The 21,571-nt window shown below is 44.4% G+C and overlaps 1 protein-coding gene across 1 annotated transcript in view; it reads left to right on the top strand.

Moving 5' to 3' along the window:
• Positions 1-2,239: 2,239 nt before the first annotated feature.
• The window catches only part of TNKS1BP1 (tankyrase 1 binding protein 1), a gene marked incomplete at its 5' end in the record, with an annotated part of 144,126 nt that continues 124,794 nt past the window's right edge, over positions 2,240-21,571 (top strand). Inside the window, 3 exons of the mRNA XM_082267728.1 lie at positions 2,240-2,291; positions 7,447-7,888; positions 18,434-19,082. Of these exons, the coding sequence (XP_082123854.1) occupies positions 2,240-2,291; positions 7,447-7,888; positions 18,434-19,082 (1,143 nt within the window). The remainder of the gene's footprint in view (positions 2,292-7,446; positions 7,889-18,433; positions 19,083-21,571) is intronic.

Below are 21,571 nucleotides of genomic sequence, written 5' to 3'. Positions count from 1 at the left end.
ACAGGATTCAGCATAGCTGAACATGCGATCTGTGTCTGTGTCACACAATCCCCTCCCCCCACACACGTCGGTAAGCATGAGGCATACATTTAACCCCTTGATCACCAATAAAGTTAACCCCTTCCCTGCCAGTGTCATTATTACAGTAACAGTGCATATTTATAGCACTGATTACTGTAGTAATGTCACTGGTCCCCCCAAAAGGGTTCAAAAATGTCAGTTAGGGGTCCGATCTGTCCGCCGCTATGTCGCAGTCCAGCAAAAAAAAACGCAGATCGCCGCCATTACTAGTAAAAAAAAAATAAACATTAAAATGACAAATCTTTCCCGTAGTTAGTAAACGCAATAACTTTTGCGCAAACCAATCAAAATACGCTTATTGTGATTTTTTTTTACCAAAAATATGTAGCAGAAAACAAATTGGCCTAAAATGTTAAAAAATTTTGATTTTTAAATTTTTTGGGGGGAATGTTATACTGTATATCAGAATGTAAAAAATATTGTTTTTTTTTTCAAAATTGTTGTTCTTTTTTTCAAAAATGTAAAATCACACAGGTGATCAAATACCACCAAAAGAAAGCTCTATTTGTGGGGAAAAAAAGGACATAAATTTAATTTGGGTACAGCGTCGCATGACCGCGCAATTGTCTGTTAAAATAACGCAGTGCCGAATCGCAAAAAAATAGCCTGGTCAGGAATGGGGTAAAATCTTCCGGTCTTAAAGCGGTTAAAGATACGCTCATTGAGAATTTTTTTTGTCAAAGACATGTAGCTAAATACATTTTGGCCTAAATATATGACAAAAATTGAATATATTGGATATTTTTTAACTGTCAAAGTAGAAAAATATTGTTATTTTTTCAAAATGTTAGATTTTTTTATTAATATCGCAAAAAAATAAAAAGCGCAGAGGTGATCAAATACCACCAAAAGAAAGCTCTGTTTATGGGGAAAAAAGGATGTAAATTTCGTTTGGGTACGGCGTTGCATGACCGCGCAATTGTCAGTTAAAGTTGCACAGTGCCGAATCATAAAAAGTGGCCCAGACGTAAAGCAGGAAAAGTGGTTAAAACCAAACTTGGTGAAAATAAATGCACCATTTTAATGCAATTAAAACGAATGTAGCCTTCAAGCTAGTTTTCGGTGGGATTGGCTCTAAAAATATTAGTTTGTCTCAAACAGATATTTCTGGTGTGTCTGAATTGCTCAGTGACCCTGATACATTAAGCAGCTGTGGCATTTAAGCACTAAAAAAGATGCAAAGCTGACATACAATAATACCAACTGAGAGGTTCTTGTTTCCCTAAATAAGCTTTAAGTGTTACTGGAAATTTGATGAATCAGGTCAAATGTTTTCTTGACTCACTGGAAAAGTAAAGCTGTCCTTCTATTGTTGTAAATAACAAATTTCTGTACATTAGGGTTCAAACTTTGTGGTACACCAGAGTTGTATAAAGTACTCGAAACCCATACTTGAGTAGAAGTGGAAGTGCTCGATCAAAAAGTGACTTGAGTAGAAGTACTAAAGTATTCAACATTTTTTGTACTTAAGTATTGCAAGTAGTTTTTTTAAAAATGTTGCTACTCAAGTACTGAAAGTAAAAGTACCAGTAGTTTTTAAAAAAAAAAATTGCTACTCAAGTACTGAAAGTAAAAGTACAAGTACCGTGTTATGTAGTTATTAAAGAAAGAAGTCAAAAGTTTGAACATCATATTGTTTTCTTATTATTTCAAATGCAGCTTTTATTTATACATACAGTAGCATTTATTTTCGTATGCGCTGATAATACACATGCTTTGAGCTTCATGAAACCTGCCATCTACTATTCTGGCAGTGGTAATTTTTATAATAGTAACGAGTAACTATGCAGCACAAAAAAAAAATATTGGAGTAGAAGTATTGAAATCATCGAAAAAATGAAGTGAAGTAAAAGTGGAAGTAGGAGAAAAAAACTCTAATCTAGGAAAGTACAGATACCGCCTTTCGGTACTTAAGTACAGTAGTGAAGTAGTTCTACTTAGTTACTATACATCTCTGCATTAGCACAAGCATGTTAACAATATCACAATAATATCAGTTGTGTTAAGGCAGCCCATTCATTTTGAATTGGCTGCCAACACACCCCATTTTCCCCAGAGCATTTTAAAACAACGCTTATACTCTGCACTCTCTAAATGTACCAATAACTAACAAAAATCTCTTCTTCTTTTGCTGCCAGGGACCTTACCCAGCATCATCATGTCGGCCAGCAGTGCACAACAGACAGTGGAGAAGAAAGGATCAGTGAAAGGTATGGTGACCATGTGAGATTATAGAATCAGTGGTGTATTTTGGTTTTGTGCTGCCCTAGGCAAAACTAAAATTGGGCGCCCCCCCCCTCCCTTCCGACTCCTATGTAAATTTGCCCCACTCCTTCCTTTTTAACAGATGTGACTCCCTCCAAAATTGAAGGACTCCAAGTCCCAGCATGAACCCCTGAGATCTAACGAGAGGGGGAGTAAGAGAAGGTGGGATAGAGATGGGGGAGGTGGGGGGGGAGAGAGGGGGGATGAGAGAGAGGGGGGGTGGGTGAGGGAGGGAGGGAGGGAGGGAGAAAGAGAGGGATGAGAGAGAATGAGTGAGAGAGAGAGAGAGAGAGAGAGAGAGAGGGGGTGAGGAGGAAATGAGAGAGGGGGTGTGAGAGAGAGGGGGGGGGGTGTGAGAGAGGTGAGAGAAAGGAGGGTTGAGAGAGAAAGGAGAGGTGAGAGAGAGAGAGAGGAGGGGGGTGAGAGAGAGAGGTGGGAGAGGCAGCTCTAGCAACCAGTGGCCAAAAGTGTCTCAGGTGGAGGGGGGCAGCTTTTTTGCTGCCCCCCCCGGCAAAGTGCTGCCCTAGGCCTGGGCCTTGTTGGCCTAGGCCAAAATACAGCACTGTATAGAATGTTAACAAATAAGAACAGAAAAAGGACATGTTTGGGGGACAACATCCAAAAGTTACTGAGAAACATATGTGTAACAAAGCTGCAACAGAAATCGCTGGATTTGGCTCACATAAATTATTTGTATTGATCCAAACATTACATCATTGGTGGATCTTGAATATCCTGTGCATAATTTGGAAAATAAGCTTTTCTGTATTTTACTACTAGGCAATGCAGCCAATTTGATTCTTTCTGCTTTGGGTCTCTCATAATAGTAAAAAAAAGGTTCTCATGCTTTGTGTGGGATAAGGCATTTTAACTATGCTGATGGCTGGAATACAGAATTTTCGAGGAAAAAAAAAAAAAAAAAATATATATATATATATATATATATATACACAGTATCTCACAAAAGTGAGTACACCCCTCATATGTAAATATTTTATTATATTTTTTCATATGACAACACTGAAGAAATGACACTTTGCTACAATGTAAAGTAGTGAGTGTACAGCTTGTATAACAGTGTAAATTTGCTGTCACCTCAAAATAACTCAACACACAGCCATTAATGTCTAAACCGCTGGCAAAATAAGTGAGTACACCCCTAAGTGAAAATGTCCAAATTGGGCCCAAAGTGTCAATATTTTGTGTGGCCATCATTATTTTCCAACACTGCATTAACCCTCTTGGGCATGGAGTTCACCAGAGCTTCACAGGTTGCCACTGGAGTCCTCTTCCACTCCTCCATGATGACATCACAGAGCTGGTGGATGTTAGAGACCTTGAGCTCCTCCACCTTCCATTTGAGGATGCCCCACAGATGCTCAATAGGGTTTAGGTCTGGAAACATGCTTGGCCAGTCCATCACCTTTACCCTCAGCATCCTTAGCAAGGCAGTAGTCATCTTAGAGATGTGTTTGGGGTCCTTATGTTGGAATACTGCCCTGCAGCCCAGACTCTGAAGGGAGGGGATCATGCTCTGCTTCAGTATGTCACAGTACATGTTGGCATTCATGGTTCCCTCAATGAACTGTAGCTCCCCAGTGTCGGCAGCACTCATGCAGCCCCAGACCATGAAACTCCCGCCTTTGTACTAGTTACCTGGTTGCTGCCACACACGCTTGACACCATCTGAACCAAATACATTTACCTTGGTCTCATCAGACCACAGGACATGGTTCCAGTAATCCATATCCTTTGTCTTTTTGTCTTTAGCAAACTGTTTGCGGGCTTTCCTGTGCATCATCTTTAGGAGAGGCTTCCTTCTGGGACGACAGCCATGCAGACCTATTTGATGCAGTGTGCAGCGTATGGTCTGAGCACTGACAGGCTGACCCCCCACCCCTTCAACCTCTGCAGCAATGCTGGCAGCACTCATACATCTATTTCCCAAAGACAACCTCGGGATATGACGCTGAGCATGTGCACTCAACTTGTTTGGTCGACCATGGCGAGGCCTGTTCTGAGTGGAATCTGTCCTGTTAAACCACTGTATGGTCTTGGCCACCGTGCTGCAGCTCAGTTTCAGGGTCTTGGCAATCTTCTAATAGCCTATGCCATCTTTATGTAGAGCAACAATTCTTTTTTTCAGATCCTCAGAGAGTTCTTTGCCATGAGGTGCCATGTTGAACTTCCAGTGTCCAGTGTTCCAGGGAGGGAAAATGGCTAACTGAGTCTAATTTGGACATTTTCACTTGGGGGTGTACTCACTTTTATTGCCAGCGGTTTAAACATTAATGGCTGTGGGTTGAGTTATTTTGAGGAGACAGCAAATTTACACTGTTATACAAGCTGTACACTCACTACTTTACATTGTAGCAAAGTGTCATTCCTAAAGTGTTGTTAAACGAAAAGATATAATAAAATATTTTAGCAAGAGCCTATGACTCCCACTGCCCAAGTGGGGGGGGGGGGGGGGGGGCAGTGCTGCAGCCAAGACAGGAGCAAGGTAAATGTTTAGGGATGGAGGTGGGTAGAATGATTAGTGAGGTGTTCTTTACCCTAATTCAGGAAATGCATTAAGGTAAAAAAAAAGCATTTTGACCTTAGAACCATTTTAGGGTTTTATTGCTTTGTGTGTGTCCCAAATAGGGAAATTTCCTTTCATTTTCTATTCCTTTAACCACTCCTGGACCGGAAGGATTTGCCCCCTTAATATATAGCCCATATTTTGCGATTCAGCACTGCGTTACTTTAACAGACAATTGCGCAGTTGTGCGACGCTGTACCTAAATAAAGTTGATGTCCTTTTTTCCCCACAAATAGAGTTTTCTTTTGTTGGTATTTGATCACCTGTGCGATTTTTATTTTTTGGCGCTATAAACAAAAAATAGCGACAATTCTGAAAAAAAAAATATATATTTTTCACATTCTCCTATATAACATTCCCAAAAAAAAAAAAAATAAAAATCAAAATTTTTTAACATTTTAGGCCAATTTGTTTTCTGCTCCATATTTTTGGTAAAAAAAAAAATGCAATAAGCGTATTTCGATTGGTTTGCGCAAAAGTAATTGCGTCTACTAACTACGGGAAAGATTTATGTCATTTTTATGTTTTTTATTATTTTACTAGTAATTGTGGCGATCTGCGGTTTTTAGCGGGACTGCGACATCTTTATGTTTCTAACTGTATGGGGCGGGGGTTATGGAATGACCATAGAGATCTGTGATCCTATATAGAAGGATCACAGGGGCTCTGTGATCATTCCAGAGAGAAGAACGATCAGCTGTGTTTACAACAGCTGACCGTCCTTCTCTCTCAGCGGGGAGCGATTGCGGGTGTCAGGCAGCAATCGGAGCCGCCTGCCCCGTGCATCAGGGTCCCCGCTGCCGAGTGGGGGCGGGAACGTGCCGTTGGTGGCGCGCGCTCGCCCCCTAGCTGCAGGCGGGCGACTGTTGTAGGGCTACGCCTGTTCACAAAGGAGGGCCAGCCTGTCACAGTAAAAAGGCGGCAGGCGGTCCGGAAGCGGTTAAAGTGGTTGTTAGGCCACTTCATAAACTACACACAATCTCCTCTGTTATAAAGCCGCAGTGTATGTCCTTTGTAAAAAAATATTCCTATTTCTACTTGATTTCACAGCGCAGATCGGCGGTCACGTGACTCCTTCAGGCTCCCTCTCCCGATCTGACAGCTAGAGAGGGAGGGGCCGAGATTCCCCTGCTGACATCAGTTGGGAGGAAGGGAGGAGAGAGCCTGAAGTCTATGGCCCTTAAGTTGCATGAAAGTCAGACCAAAATAGTTAACCACTTAAGCCGCGGAAAAGATTTTACCCCCTTCCTGACCAGGAGGTATTTTGCGATTCGGCACTGCGTGACTTTAACAGACAATTGCACAGCCGTGCGACGCTGTACCTAAACGAATTTGGCGTCCTTTTTTTCCCACAAACAGAGCTTTCTTTTGGTGGTATTTGATCACCTGTACGATTTTTTGATCATGCGCTATAATCAAAAAAAGAGCGACAATTTTGCAAAAATAACAATATTTTCACATTTTTTTATATGAAATTCCCCCCCCCCCCCCCCCAAAAAAAATGTAAAAATCTAAATTTTTTAAAAATTTTGGCCAATTTGTTTTCTGCTACGTATGTTTGGTAAAAAAAATCACAATAAGTGTATTTTGATTGGTTTGCGCAAAAGTTATTGCGTTTACTAACTAAGGGAAAGATTTTTGTCATTTTTGTTGTTTTTTTTTTAACGAGTAATGGCGGCGATCTGCAATTTTTTTTGCGGGACTGCGACATTGTGGCGGACAGATCGGACCCTTGACTGACATTTTTGACACTTTTTGGGGTACCAGTGACATTACTACAGTAATCAGTGCTATACATATGCACTGTTACTGTAAAAAAGACACTGGCAGTGAAGGGGTTAACTTTATTGGAGAGGGAGGGGTTAAGTGTGTCCCTAGGGGCGTGATTCTAACTGTGCAGGGATGTGGCTGTGTGTGTAACAGCACAGATCAACGGTCCTACATAGCAGGACCGTTAGATCTGTGCTTTTACACAGGGAAGAATGACAGGCGGCTTTGTTTACATTAGCCGCCTGCCTTTCTCCCTTCACAGCGGACGATCGCGAGTGACTGGCAGACATCAGGTCTGCCGGTCACACGCACGGAGGTGTCCGTGAACGAGCCGAGGCGGGAGCGCGCCTCCGGCGGCACGCGCCCGCCCGCTATTGGCTCCCAGGCCAGTGACGTACCGATACATCACTTTGCCTGGCCGGGGCTGACCGCCGCAGTATATGTACTTGCGGCGGTCGGCAACCGGTTAAAGAACGCTACAGCTTTAAGTCGCACATATATGAATGGTTATCATTGGAAAACATGAGAAGCAACTGTTTGATGTCCAAAGTTGCATGACAAGTTGCACAAGTGTTATTGGTTGAACTAGACAGACTTGTGTCTTTTTGTAATCTGACTAACTATGTAATTATATAAGTGTTGAATGGAGCCTTGGAGGATGGAGACATACACAAAAATTGTATTTATTTATTTTTTTACATCAACCAGATTTTAATATTTATTTTATTTATCTCTTTTTATTTTAGATGTTAAACCTACGAAACCTCCCATTAAACCAAAGCCAATTGTGCCACCGAAGCCGAAGCAAGCTTTTATCTCCACAAACTCCGATATTAAAAGTCCCTCACTGTCTCCAAACTCTGGGGGACCATGTTCCCCATCATTTGACATCCCCTCAGCGTTTAAGATTAATCAGCTTACGGGACCACAACCATACGGGGCCAGGAGGCCGTCCTTGAGAAGATGGTCATCCTCGGTAGGAGAAGAAGTACCTCCAGAAAGCAACATATTATTGTCACCAGTAGAAAATACTGTGCCAGAATTGTCCACCAAAGTCACAACCCAACCCTTAGCAGCTTCTGTAAAATCTTTGCAAACTGGATCAGTTTGGAAAGGGAAAAGTCCTTTTATGTTAACAACACGAGGCTGGGGGGAGCAGAAATCTCAAGTAAAAGATTTTCATGAGAGGTGAGAAACTTTTGTTTTAGTTCGGCTACATAAAAATGTCTCGTTAAACAATATTGTTGTTTCAGATATGGGTGGATTATTATCAATTTTTACTACTAGTTTACATTTTATTATCTAATACTACTTACACAGTATACTTTGGCTTCACGTGGGTGATCATTATCACAATGACCAACTGACAAACTAGAGCTGCCTACACCAGAGCTTCTTTAACCACTTCAGTACCGGGCACTTTCACCCCCTTCCTGCCCAGGCCAATTTTCCCCTTTTAGCGCTGTTGCATTTTGAATGACAATTGCGCGGTCATGCAACACTGTACCTACACCAAATTTATGTCATTCTCCCCCCACAAATAGAGCTTTCTTTTGGTGGTATTTGATCACCTGTGCGATTTTTACTTTTTGCTAAACAAATAAAAAAAGACCGAAAAGTTTGAAAAAAAAAAAAAAAGTTTTTTTGTTTATGTTATACAATTTTGTAAATAAATAAGTTTTTTCCTGCACTGATGAGCACTGATGAGACTGCACTGACAGGCACTGATGAGGAGGCACTGATGGGGTGGCACTGATGGGGTGGCACTGATATGCGGCACTGATAGGCACTGATATGTGGCACTGATAGGTAGCACAGATATGCAGCATTGGTGGGCACTGATAGGCGGCACTGCTGGGCACTGATAGGCGGCATTGATGGACACTGATAGGTGGCACTGACGGGCACTGATAGGTGGCACTGACGGGCACTAATTGGCACTGATAGGCGGCACTGGTGGGCACTGATGGGCACTGATGGGCGGCACTGATCGGCACTGACGGGCGGCACTGATGGGCACTAATGGGCACTGATAGGTGGCACTGGGGGGCAATAATGGGCACTGGTGGGCGACACTAAAGGATGGCAATGATGGGCACTTGTGGGCAGCACTGATAGGGAGGACACTGGTGGGCATCACTGATGGGGAGGGCAATGGGGGGCTCCCTGAGCCCTGATTGCCATCCCTGGTGGCCATAGTGGCCATCCCTGGGGTGGGTCATAGTGGGCATCCCTGGGGTCATAGTGGTGGATCTAGTGGCATCCCCCCCCCCCCCCCCGAGGGTCTGCACTGGTAATCAATGATCTGATTACCAGTGCCGACCCCCCCCCCCCCTGTCAGGGGAGGCGCTCCTTTACTCGTGCCTGTCAGGCACGAACTAAGGAAAGCCGATCAACGGCTGTTCCTGTTTACGATGTGACCAGCCGTGATTGGACACGGCTGATCACATGGTAAAGAGCTACGTCAGTAGTCTCTTTACCGAGATCGGAGGTGCAGGGTGTCAGGCTGACACCTCGCATCACCGATCGCCACTCTGCGTGCCCCCGGGGGGCGCCCAGAGCTGTGTTATCCTGCCGCCGTCATATGACGTCCGGTCAGGATAACACAACCACATTCCCGCCGTCATTCTGTTATAGGGTGGGCGGGAAGTGGTTAATCTGGCCTCAGGCCTTACCACAACTACATGTTTGAAGGTCATCCTCACTATAAAAATGGGTGAGTCACTAATATCAGTTAGTGATTAATCCACTTGGCATGAAATATTATCCTGCTATACAGTAAGTAGGAATCATTTAAAACGTTCTCACACATACAGTAGACCTAGCATGCAGTTGCCCAGATGAATAGAATATTGGAAAGAAAAGCATAATGATGTAATGGGTGTCATGGGCGTCCGCAGAACTTTTTTCAAGGGGGGGCATCATTTTAAGGTCATCCGTGCTATGCCACTTTTCAACAATGTCATGAAGGGGAGGGGCTTAGTCATTATACTTATTTCTAGTATTTATTTTTAAAGGGGAAAGGGCAGCATTTATTTTTAAAGCATTTTTTAACCTAAAAAAAAATAAATAAAAATGATTCTGTTCGCTTAAAGCATGTTATATAGCACAGTGCTTGTGCTGTGTAATTTGGCCCCCTCTATCACCTAAAATACCTGGCTGATCCTGCCTGGCTATGTCCTCCCCTCTGTAAACTGACCACGGTATATCATGGCTGCTAAGCCCTGAAACTGTGGTCAGTTTACATGCCTCTGTCATCCCCAACCCTCCTGTCCTCCTCTTTCCTCTATCCCCCCTCCCCTCCTGCTGCTGTAGTTTCATTTAAAGTTTCATATTCTGTCTACAGTCTGTTTAATAATCCTGTGTGCCCCTGTATCTGTGTTTTATAAAAATAAGCCATTCTTTACAAGTTTTCAGAGCGTCCCTCACGTGACCCACCACCTCTCTCCTCCTCCTCCCCTCCCAACTGACATCAGTGAGGAATCCTCTGCCCCGCCCACTGCAGGCAGCTGTCAGACAGGGAGAGAAGAGAGATGATGGGTCACAAGAGCGGCGCTCGGCCCTCTGAAAACTGGTAAAGTACGGCTTATTTTTTTTAAAAACACATACACAGGGGCACGCAGGATTATTAAACAGACCAGGCAGGATGGTATAAAGTGGCTTAATAACCACTTGAAAGTGGTAGTTGAGATTCCAGGGGAGGGGGGCATTTTCCCCCCCTTGCCCCTACCTGCGGAAGCCCATGATGGGTGTGTAACCCTGTTTTGGTAGGGTGGGAGTCATGTGAGATGACCTTCTCTGGCAGTTTACATCCTCTTACTGTGTATTCGGCTCCTGTGGAAATCAAAATTAAGCAACCACATATTTGGGAAATAAGGGTTTCCTAATTTCTCTCTGTACAGTGCCTCCACCTTGAGATTTGCAAGTGGGGTACCTTTAACACCTTTCCCCTGGCAGTTACACTTACCTAAATCTTGCAGTAATGCAGGTTTAGTCCTAAAAGGGACACTAAACTCTAAAGGGGGGGGTACCACTAAAGGGGGGGGGATGCCACCAGATCCACCAGGGATGCCCACTATGACCCCAGGTTTAAAAAAAATGGATTAGACCTCCTGTTAGAGGGTGGCTAAGTTCATTCTCCAAGGTCCCATGGGCGTCCACCGGTAGGGGCAAGGATGGGGGCAAATGCCTCCCCCCCACTGGAATCTCAACTACCCCTTTAAAGTGGTTGTTAAGCCACTCTATACCATCCTTTCTGGTCTGTTTAATAATCCTGTGTGCCCTTGTGTAGGTGTTTTAAAAAAATAGGGCGTTCTTTACCAGTTTTCAGAGTTCCGAGCACCCCTCATGTGGCCCGTCGGCTCTCTTCTCTCCCTGTCTGACAGCTGCCTGCAGTGGGTGGGGCTGAGGATTCCTCGCGGTCGTCAGTCAGGAGGGGAGGAGGAGGGGAGGAGAGAGGCAATGGGTCATGTGAGTGGCGATTGGCGCTCTGAAAACTTGTAAAGAATGGCTTATTTTTTATAAAACACATACACAGGGGCTAGTAGGATTATAAAACCGACTGTAGACAGGATATGAAACGTTATATGAAATAATGGGCTGCTATGCCTGTGCAAATGTGGGCCGCCAACCCACTTACATGTGAACCAGGCCTAAAGCAGTAGTAAAGTAATTTACAAATAAAACACTGGTCTTCCTGCAGGTTTAACCACTTCTGGACCGCAAGGATTTGCCCCCTTAATGACCTGGCCATTTTTTGTGATTCGGCACTGTGTTATTTTAACAAACAATTGCGCGATTGTGCGATGCTGTACCTAAATAAAATGTATGTCCTTATTTTGATACAAATAGAGCTTTCTTTTGGTGGTATTTGATCACCTGTGCAATTTTTTTATTTTTTGCGCTACAAACAAAAAAAGCGACAATATTCAATTACAAGCAAGTGGGTCCCGAAAAATAACCGTATTCAGAAGTGGGTCTCGGCCCATAAAAGTTTGGGAAGCCCTGCCTTAGACCATTTAGAGTAAGAATCATTAACCACTACTCTCTGAATAAATATCTTTTAGCCAATTTTCTATCCATTTAGAAACTGATCTTTCCAAGCCAGTAGACTTTACCTTACACAATAGCCGTGTGTAAGAAGCTGTGTCAAACGCTTTTGCAAAATCCAAGTATATAGGAACATAGCCACTGTCACTTGCTCCCTTCTGAAATGTACTAGTGACTATGGATTATAGAATTTTGTAATGTGCGTTAAGCAGTGTATATAGTGCAGATAATGTTCACTGTTTTTTTACAAACAGCAGTGGGGGAAGGGGAGGTTTGGAAGCTAACAGAGGACATTACATGGAACACATTCATAAACACTTTAATGAAAAAATAGATTACAAGACCATTAACTAGTAGATTTGTATGGATTATTTTGGGAGAATGAGAATATTGTTTAGTGTCACCCTAATTGCTTTAACCACTTAAGCCCCGGAATATTTTACCCCCTTCCTGACCAGGGGGTATTTTGCGATTCGGCACTGCATGACTTTAACGGACAATTGCGCGGTCGTGCGATGCTGCACCTAAACGAATTTGACGTTCTTTTTTTCCCACAAAAAGAGCTTTCTTTTGGCGGTATTTGATCACCTGTGCGATTTTTACTTTTTGCACTATAAACAAAAAAAGAGAGACAATTTTGAAAAAATAACAATATTTTTCACATTTTTTTATATGAAATTCCCCCCCCCCCCAAAAAAAAATGTAAAAATCTAAATTTTTTATCATTTTAGGCCAATTTGTTTTCTGCTACATATTTTTGGTAAAAAAAAATCGCAATAAGGGCTCTTTCACACGGGCGTTCCTTTTTTTTTGCCCGATCAGGTCCTTTTTTTTTTTGTAACGGACACGGATGACACTTGTGTCATCCGGTCCGTATGTCCGTTTTTCATCCCATCCGTTTGCGGATGAAAAACTGACATAATGCTGCCCCATAGAGCTGCATGGAGGATCCGATCAGATCCGCCTAAAAAACTGACAGGCGGATCTGATCGGACCGCCCGTGTGAAAGAGCCCTAAGAGTATTTTGATTGGTTTGCGCAAAAGTTATTGCGTTTACTAACTAAGGGAAAGATTTCTGTCATTTTTGGTGTTTTTATTTTAACGAGTAATGGCGGCGATCTGCGATTTTTTTGCGGGACTGCGACATTGCGGCGGACAGATCGGACCCTTGACTGACATTTTTGACACGTTTGGGGCTACCAGTGACATTACTACAGTAATTGGTGCTATACATATGCACTGTTACTGTAAAAATGACACTGGCAGGGAAGGTGTTCATTTTTATTGGAGAGGGAGGGGTTAATGTATGCCTGGTGCTTACTAAAGTGTGTTGGGGGAGGGAACTATGTGACACAGGGACAGATCGCAGGTTCAGCTATGCTGAACCCTGCAATCTGACCCTGTCTGTCACTTAGGAGATCCGCCCGCTTTGTTTACACAAGCGGGCAGATCTCCACACTCGATTCCCCAACGATTGGGGAAGAGCGGCGGTGATCACCGCCACTCCTCCCCTGGCCCGACTCCTGCTGTGATTGAATACAGCAGGCGCGAGCCTCCGGTGGCGCGCGTGCGCCGCCGAGAGAGGGGAATGTCTGGTGACCTAGGTCTATGTCACCAGACGATAACGAGCCACTTTGCCGCAGTACAGTCAACGTGACTGGTCGGCAAGTGGTTAAGTAGTAGATTTGTATGGATTATTTTGGGTGAATGAGAATATTGTTTAGTGTCACCTTAATTGCTTTAAGCAACTGTAATGTTTGGGGGTTAATTAGCTTAGTGTAGAGCCTACCAGTGAGTTGGGTCCACTCCAGATATGCCGTTAAAGGGCTTGTTGGCCCACTTTTATTAAAGGAACAGAAAAGCAAGTCCAATAACAGAACAGTTGCCCACGCAGGGGTTTCAGCTTTCCACAGCAACAATGTAAATGAAAAATACCAAGCCACCTGGTTCTCTTTAGCAGCACCACGGCTTAGGCTTTATGTTTCAGCTCTCTTGGCCAAACACTGTACCTCGGTTAGCACTCTTTTCCAGCTTCCTTGCTGCTCCAACCCAAAGGCTTGGGCTCCTGGTCCTGAATCCACTATTAGCCCTTCACACACCTGAACAATTAGTGTGCTGGCTATCCCTAAATCATGGTCCTAGGATTGGAGATTTCCTCCCGCCCAGATCCCTGCAAAATCTCCAGGCCCAAGGTTCTCAAATAGATTATACAAACCTTGGAGGAAACTGACAAAAGAGATTCATCCACATTAAATAATCATCCTGGAGCCCCTCAACCTATCTGGTTAAAAATGCTGGGCGACAAACACTGTGACAGGGAATCGTACTGTAACTTAACTTTAATTAGAAATCTGACTCAGTGTTTCTCAACTCCGGTCCTCAGGGCACACTAACAGGCCAGGTTTGCAAGAAAACTGAAATACATCACAGGTGATGTAATTTGCTGCTCAGTGATTGCAGTATTCTAGTCTGCATCTCCCCAAGGTAATACTTAAAATCTGAAAAGATGGCAATATAGGAAACATTACCAAAGTGCGCTAAACAAATAATGAACCAATTGTTCAAAAATACATGGATGGTGTCCGGGTTGACACCAAAAACATATACATTCAATCCAAACAAAAGTGCAAAAACTATAAAAAAGTCTTTCTTTTCAAATTGGAGTGAAGGTGAGGGAGTGTTGGGAGGTGGGTGGGGCCTCGTCCCAAAAAATATGATACAGAGTGGTTCTCAGTGGCCTGATATACACATGTGGACACCCAGTGTTAGGAGTGGACTCTTACCACAATATGGAGAGATGTGAGCATGTGCTATGTTGTGTCCAGAAGTTCCAACTGATCAAGCTGGCAGGGATGGCTCTCGGAATGGACCGGAACAATCAGCTGCTTCCAAAGTGGGGAGGGATCTGGGGTAGCAGACAACCCAGCATTTGCACCAGACAAGGTGAGAAGGCCTCCTTCTTTAAGATGCTTTGAGGCGAGATGGCTGGAAATGGTCGAGGTCCAAACACTCTGTTTCCACATCTGGTCACAGTTCTTGTAAAATGATTTGGCTTTTGCAGAACCTCCAGCCCAGCCTCCAGCTACACACAGGATGGCATCCACCTTTTCTCCATCAAGGAGCTGGTCTACTGCAGACGTAACCTCTTCAGACTGCTGTGTGAAAGAATCTGACAATTTCACTACAACATTGGCACTGGCAGAAGCATTTTCGGTCACATCGATGGATGCCACCCACATTGGCTGTCAGAGGCTGCAGTAGACCAGCTCCTTGATGGAGAAAAGGTGGATGCCATCCTGTGTGTAGCTGGAGGCTGGGCTGGAGGTTCTGCAAAAGCCAAATCATTTTACAAGAACTGTGACCAGATGTGGAAACAGAGTGTTGGGACCTCGACCATTTCCAGCCATCTCGCCTCAAAGCATCTTAAAGAAGGAGGCCTTCTCACCTTGTCTGGTGCAAATGCTGGGTTGTCTGCTACCCCAGATCCCTCCCCACTTTGGAAGCAGCTGATTGTTCCGGTCCATTCCGAGAGCCATCCCTGCCAGCTTGATCAGTTGGAACTTCTGGACACAACATAGCACATGCTCACATCTCTCCATATTGTGGTAAGAGTCCACTCCTAACACTGGGTGTCCACATGTGTATATCAGGCCACTGAGAACCACTCTGTATCATATTTTTTGGGACGAGGCCCCACCCACCTCCCAACACTCCCTCACCTTCACTCCAATTTGAAAAGAAAGACTTTTTTATAGTTTTTGCACTTTTGTTTGGATTGAATGTATATGTTTTTGGTGTCAACCCAGACACCATTCATGTATTTTTGAACAATTGGTTCATTATTTGTTTAGCGCACTTTGGTAATGTTTCCTATATTGCCATCTTTTCACGTTTAATTTATATTTCAGTGCTGTTTTCACTTCACTTTTCATCATTTTAGGTTCGCGCACCTATTTTCTTTCACAATACTTAAAATCTGGCCTGCTAGTATGCCCTGAGGACCAGAGTTGAGAAACACTGCTCTGGCTGGACATGAGAAGGAGAACTACCCAAGAATCTCACATTTTTCACAGTTTTCTATAGCTTCTAATCTCGACAATATTTGAGATCAGTTTTAGCTTTCTGTCTGCAGCTTCAGATCACTAGCTCCATGCACAAAGCTTGTACGACAACCCCGGCTCCAGCATACTACTGAAAAAAGTCAAAACGAAGAAGGCACACCGGCCTAGTGCATTACTATTAGACCTTTTATTGTAAATAAAACAAATTCCAATGTACTCACAGAGGTATAGGATGAAATCCACGTAACACAATCCAGTCCAGTCCCAGTGCTGTACACATGTTCAACCACAGGGGCAAAGCTTCTGCATTCATCAGAGCTAACCAGACCCACTATGCTGTATTCTATAAATCCATGTACCAATAATTATAGACCACAGTGTGTACAGCTTTGGGACTGGACTGGATTGTGTTACATGCATTTCATCCTGTACCTTTGTCAGATCATTGGAATTAGTTTTATTTACAATAAAAGCTTGTATGGTAATGCACTAGGCCGGTGCACCCCCTTCATTTTGCTTTTTTTCAGTTTGATTTTTCCTGATCTGAAGTGGGCAGCTAGGCTGAAGTAGTGTCTAGGCCTCCTGTGGTGATTGGCATATATTTGAGTGCAAACGAGAGAAGAGGAGCTGTCACGGGGTAACATGGCAGAGCCTGACGTAAGAGGAGTGGCTTACCGGGTAACTGGCGTGGCACAGGTTCACCAGAGGCTCGGAGTCTAAGTGTTAGCCGGTTTTCACCAGGGCCCCAGATGGTGGGGATGGATTTGGCTGCTTGCTAACACCAGGTCGCGGCCCCCCGGATTCCCTGGGTGAGCCAGGAACAGGTCCAGGACCAATAGCCGGTAGCAGGTAAACAGATCAGGACGAGACAGGAGAATAGTCAGGACAAGCCAAGGTCAGGGCGGACAGCAGGTAATCAGAATCCAAAGACAAGCCGGGTCAGGTAAACAGGAACAACAGATATAACAGGCACAGGATACAGGAGAGCTGATGATCACACAGCAATGACTCAGAGTGATCACTGGCTTTAAATAGGCCGTTCGGCGCCAAAGGCGGATTGCATACGCATGCGCGCTTGCGCGTTCGTGCCAACGCATGATAGCCGCAAACTACCTAAGGTAGCCTCAGCGCATGCGCATAGGCGTTCACCGGTTAGCAACGCCAGTGCGCCTGTACAGGGTATCGAGTCCCTGACAGGAGCTGTCCGCTGGTCACTCGCGATCGTCGGGTGGAGAGGGAGAAAGGCAGGCGGCTGATGTAAACAAGCCGCCTGTCATTCTCCCCTGTGTAGGAATGGTGATCATACGGTTCTACTATGTAGGACCATTGATCACTGTTCCTACACCTCAAGCCACAGCCAATCACAGTTAGAATCACGCCCCTAGGGACACACATAACCCCTCCCTCTCAAAAAAAGTTAACCCCTTCACTGCCAGTGTAATTTTACAGTAACAGTGCATATGTATAGCACTGATTACTGTAGAAATGTCACTGGTACCCCCAAAAGTGTCAAAAATGTCAGTCAAGGGTCTGATCTGTCCGCCGCAATGTCGCAGTCCCGCAAAAAAAAAAGGCAGATCGCCTCCATTACTCGTTAAAAAAAAAAACCACCAAAAATGACAGAAATCTTTCCCTTGGTTAGTAAACGCAATAACTTTTGCGCACGCCAATCAAAATACGCTTTTTGCTATTTTTTTTACCAAAATATGGTAAAAAAAAAAAAAAATTGGCCCAAAATGTTAAAAAATTTTGATTTTTACTTTTTTTTAGGGGGAATTTCATATAAAAAATTTGAAAAATATTGTTATTTTTGCAAAATTTACGCTCTTTTTTTGTTTATAGCGCATGATCAAAAAATCCCATAGGTGATCAAATACCACCAAAAGAAAGCTCTGTTTGTGGGAAAAAAAGGACATCAAATTCGTTTAGGTACAGCGTCGCACAACCGCGCAATTGTCCTTAAAGTCACGCAGTGCCGAATCGCAAAATAGGCCCTGGTCAGGAAGGGGGAGTCTTCCGGGCCTTAAATCGGAGTTCCGGCCTATTTTCCAACTTTAGTGATTCCTGGAGTGCTCGCTATGCTGATCAACAATTGGGCATTTTAATTTTTTTTCGGGGGTCCCTTACCTTATTTTCAGGGCATTTTTGATTGTGCTTCCTCCTTCTCCCCCCCTCTGTGGCCACGGCCACCGACATCACTTCCTCCTTTGCATTGCATCCTGGGAGCTGTTTGTCATCACTCCCAGGAGGCTGGAATCAGGAAGAACTCACAGAACACTCCCTGGAATCAGGAAGAAGGACACAGCAGATTACACTGCGGCTTCAGATGCCCATGTCTAAGATGGCCGCGCCCAGACGGTATTTTTAAAAGAAAGATTTTGACTAAAATCCAATACTGTACACCTTGTAAGTATGAGAATAGCTGTTCTGTAAAGGGCGATGGATTAGTATTATTGGGGTATTTTTAGTTAAAAAAGGTATTTGAGGCCGAAACTCCGCTTTAAGTGGTTAAAAAAAGATTCCCATCTGCAGTTCACAGTGCTCCTCTTCATTTTCCTGTCTGTTTTTATTTTTTTTAATTTTATATCTTTTTAATGCTTCTGTTTATTTTGATTTTTTCTAGTGAGTCATTTTCCCAGAAACACCGATTTAGCTCAGCCTCTAAAGATGAAGATTTAAAAGAAAAGGAAAGAGCTCTGGAAGGGGATTTGGTCACAAACTCAGGCCTAAAACAAAGCTCGTCGAGAGCCTCAGAAGAGGTGGAGAAAACATCATTTGGGGTTGTGTCTTCCGGGAAATTACAAACATTGGAGATACCAGTTCAAGATAACGAAGTTAAAGAATCCTCGTCTAAGCTATCTGGTTCTCCGCAAACTGACTTTTATTTTGGAACTACTAAGCAGTCTACACTGTATGACCATAATAAGCAAGACTCCCAAACAGAGGGCCTTAGTTATAAAAGTGACCAAGAGACTACAGGAAGCCCAGAGAACATTGATGTAGCTTCTATACAAGTGAAAAATACATATTTAAGGACTAAAGATCATAGAGAGCCTCAGCTGATTTCACCTGTGCCCACAACATTGCCAAAAGCAGACACTCTTTTCAAAGAGAACCCCGAAAATGAAAAAACAATAGAGAAGAATCTTTTATCTGAAACATCCGGCTCAACAGCCCAGAAAGTATATAGGTGCCATGAGGACAGAAGCAACCGAATAGCAGAACTAAGAACCGGGAGAGATGAGCAGGAAGCTGACTCTGGATATCTAGAGGTAGGATTTGAAAAATGACAACCAAATGTGTTATAGATTGCAAAAATGCTAAAGGACAGATCCATACCATAAATTTACATGGTGGCATCTATATTTTCTCGTGAATAATTATAGGGTCTGCTGCTTGCTCACTAGTGCTGTCCAGTGTCTTGTAGCTCTTATCATACTGTAAACATTTTTTACCTTCCTCTGGATCAACTGTGGGTCAACGCTGTATCTTGGCCTAGGCCAACAAGGCCCAGGCCTAGGGCAGCACTTTGCAGGGGGGGGCGTCAAAAAACGCTGCCCCCCACATGAAAAAAACAGCCTCCTCCTGGCTCCTGCACAAAAAGAGTCCTCACCACTTGCCAGTCCTGTGGGCAGGGTGGCAGGGCCTAGGAGGCAAATCGGTCTGGCTCCCCCATAAAGCGGCCGCTCTGCTGCCAGTATGATAATGACTGACGGCTGCACTTAATACAACTGGTGGCCCCCAATACTAGTAAGTGTTGCACTGGCAGCAGGTCTTAGCCAGGGCCGGTGCTAGACTATTTTACACCCTAGGCAAGACCAGCTACTTGTACCCCCCCCCCCCCAAAAAAAAAGGGAAGGGGTTAAAAACTCCTCTATGTCATACCCAGTGACCCCGATCCGATGGTTCCTCCATGTTATGCTTTCATACCCAGTGACCCCCATATTCCTCCATGTCACACCCAGGGACCCTAATGTCCTTCCGTGTCACACCCAGGGACTTTGATGTTTTTCCATGTCACACCCTTTAACCACAATATTCCTCGATGTCATGCTGTCATACCCACTGACCCTGATGTTCCTCCATGTCACACCCAGGGACCCCCGTGCTCCTCCATGTCATGCTGTCATACTCAGTGACCCCAATGTTCCTCTATGTCAGACCCTGATGTTTTTCCATGTCACAGTTCCTGATGTTCCTCCGTGTCACACTTGGGGACCCCAATCCCCCATGGCACACCCAGGGACCCCAATTCCTCATGGCACACCTGGTGGACCCCAAACTCCTGTTACACCCGGTGACCCCTATCCTCCATGTCACACCTGGTGACTCTGATTCCTCATGGCACACCTGGTGACCCCGATTCCCTTTCATACCAGGGATGCTCCATATAACACCCAGGGACACCAATCCCCTGTTCTGGGGACGCTAACTGGGCGGTATGAAGAGCGTGGCCCCCACTCTGCCCTCCTTCACAGTGATCCTGCTGATTCCTTCTCCCAGGATGCTCCTCTCCTGAACCACAGTGCTCACCAGTGTCACCACAGCTCCAACCAGCTCCTGGTGGAGGGAAAAGCAGCAGTCAGAGAGCTCCTCATGTCCTTCATCACCAACCCCCTCAGACCATTCCGGTGCCTCGTCGCTTCTTCTTCACCTCTCCTCTCAGCTCACAATAATCGTTCATGATGAAGAGAGAGTGCCGACTCCTGGCTGCGCCCCTAGGTGACAATGCGCCCTAGGCGGCTGCCTAGTTTGCCTAGTGGAAGCACCGGTCCTGGTCTTAGCAGCCTAATGCTCCGCCTATCCTCCTCTGCGGCATACCAGGCTTATGTAGTCTTCTGGATGAGAAGTAAAGCTGGAACGTGTACTTTTTTTGCTCATGGTTTTTGCAATCTGCTGATTTGTCTTAGGTTTTTCTCTATAGGAACATCTTAATGCCAGTTTATCGTGTTTTGTTTAGCAAAATGTATTGTAATTTAACATACACAGGTAAAAGATCTTTCAGTCTGCGTGTTGACATATTTTAGGGTCATTTTTGGCCCGATTGAGTCCTAATGCTTTGACTATTAAACTGGTTTGTGTCACATGTCACATGACCACCTTCAAATGGAACATTATTTGGGCAGGTCCCCATCCCCAGTGTTCCTCCTGGGATAAGTGGTACTGCCAGCCAAGAGCGGTACCTGTGTGGTCAGATCAGCATTGTATGTCCAATAATCCACAAATATGGATTGAGCCCAACCCTATCTGCTGGCCCAATGTGATGTCATTTAGGGGTATTTTAGCAGGGGAATATGAGCACTTCCACCACTTGAAGTGCCTTTGTTATCACTTAGCACTGGCATTTGTTCTGACATCAGTTTGAGATGTTTCAGCGATCATTTAGAATTCATTGAACGGTGCACTTGACCTCCTTCTGACCTGCATTTGCCTGTGCTTAATGCAGATTTTGCATTCCAATAGACTTGCATAGGTATGGAAAACCTACTTGAAGCAAACAAAAGCCTCTCAACACAGCTTAGGGCCCATTCACAGCAGCCACTGCATTGGTGAAGCCTAAAGAGGAAGGGATGTGGTTTGCAGATGACAGGGGGGTCTTAAGCAGGAAGGGGTGTGGCCTTGGCAGGAAGGGGCGGTTCATGTTTAAATGAGGGGGTGCAGGAGTTTAGTCAGGCCTAGGGCAGCACAAAATCTAAATACATCACTGCTGTGGGTATAGGATTGTTAATATAGAGATTTTATATCTGTTTATTTATTTTTA

Source organism: Pelophylax lessonae (genome assembly GCF_965119305.1).
Source record: "Pelophylax lessonae genome assembly, chromosome: 9".
NCBI lineage: Eukaryota > Metazoa > Chordata > Amphibia > Anura > Ranidae > Pelophylax > Pelophylax lessonae.
The sequence above is the reverse complement of the archived record's forward strand: the minus strand, read 5'-3'. Positions and strand labels throughout refer to the sequence as shown.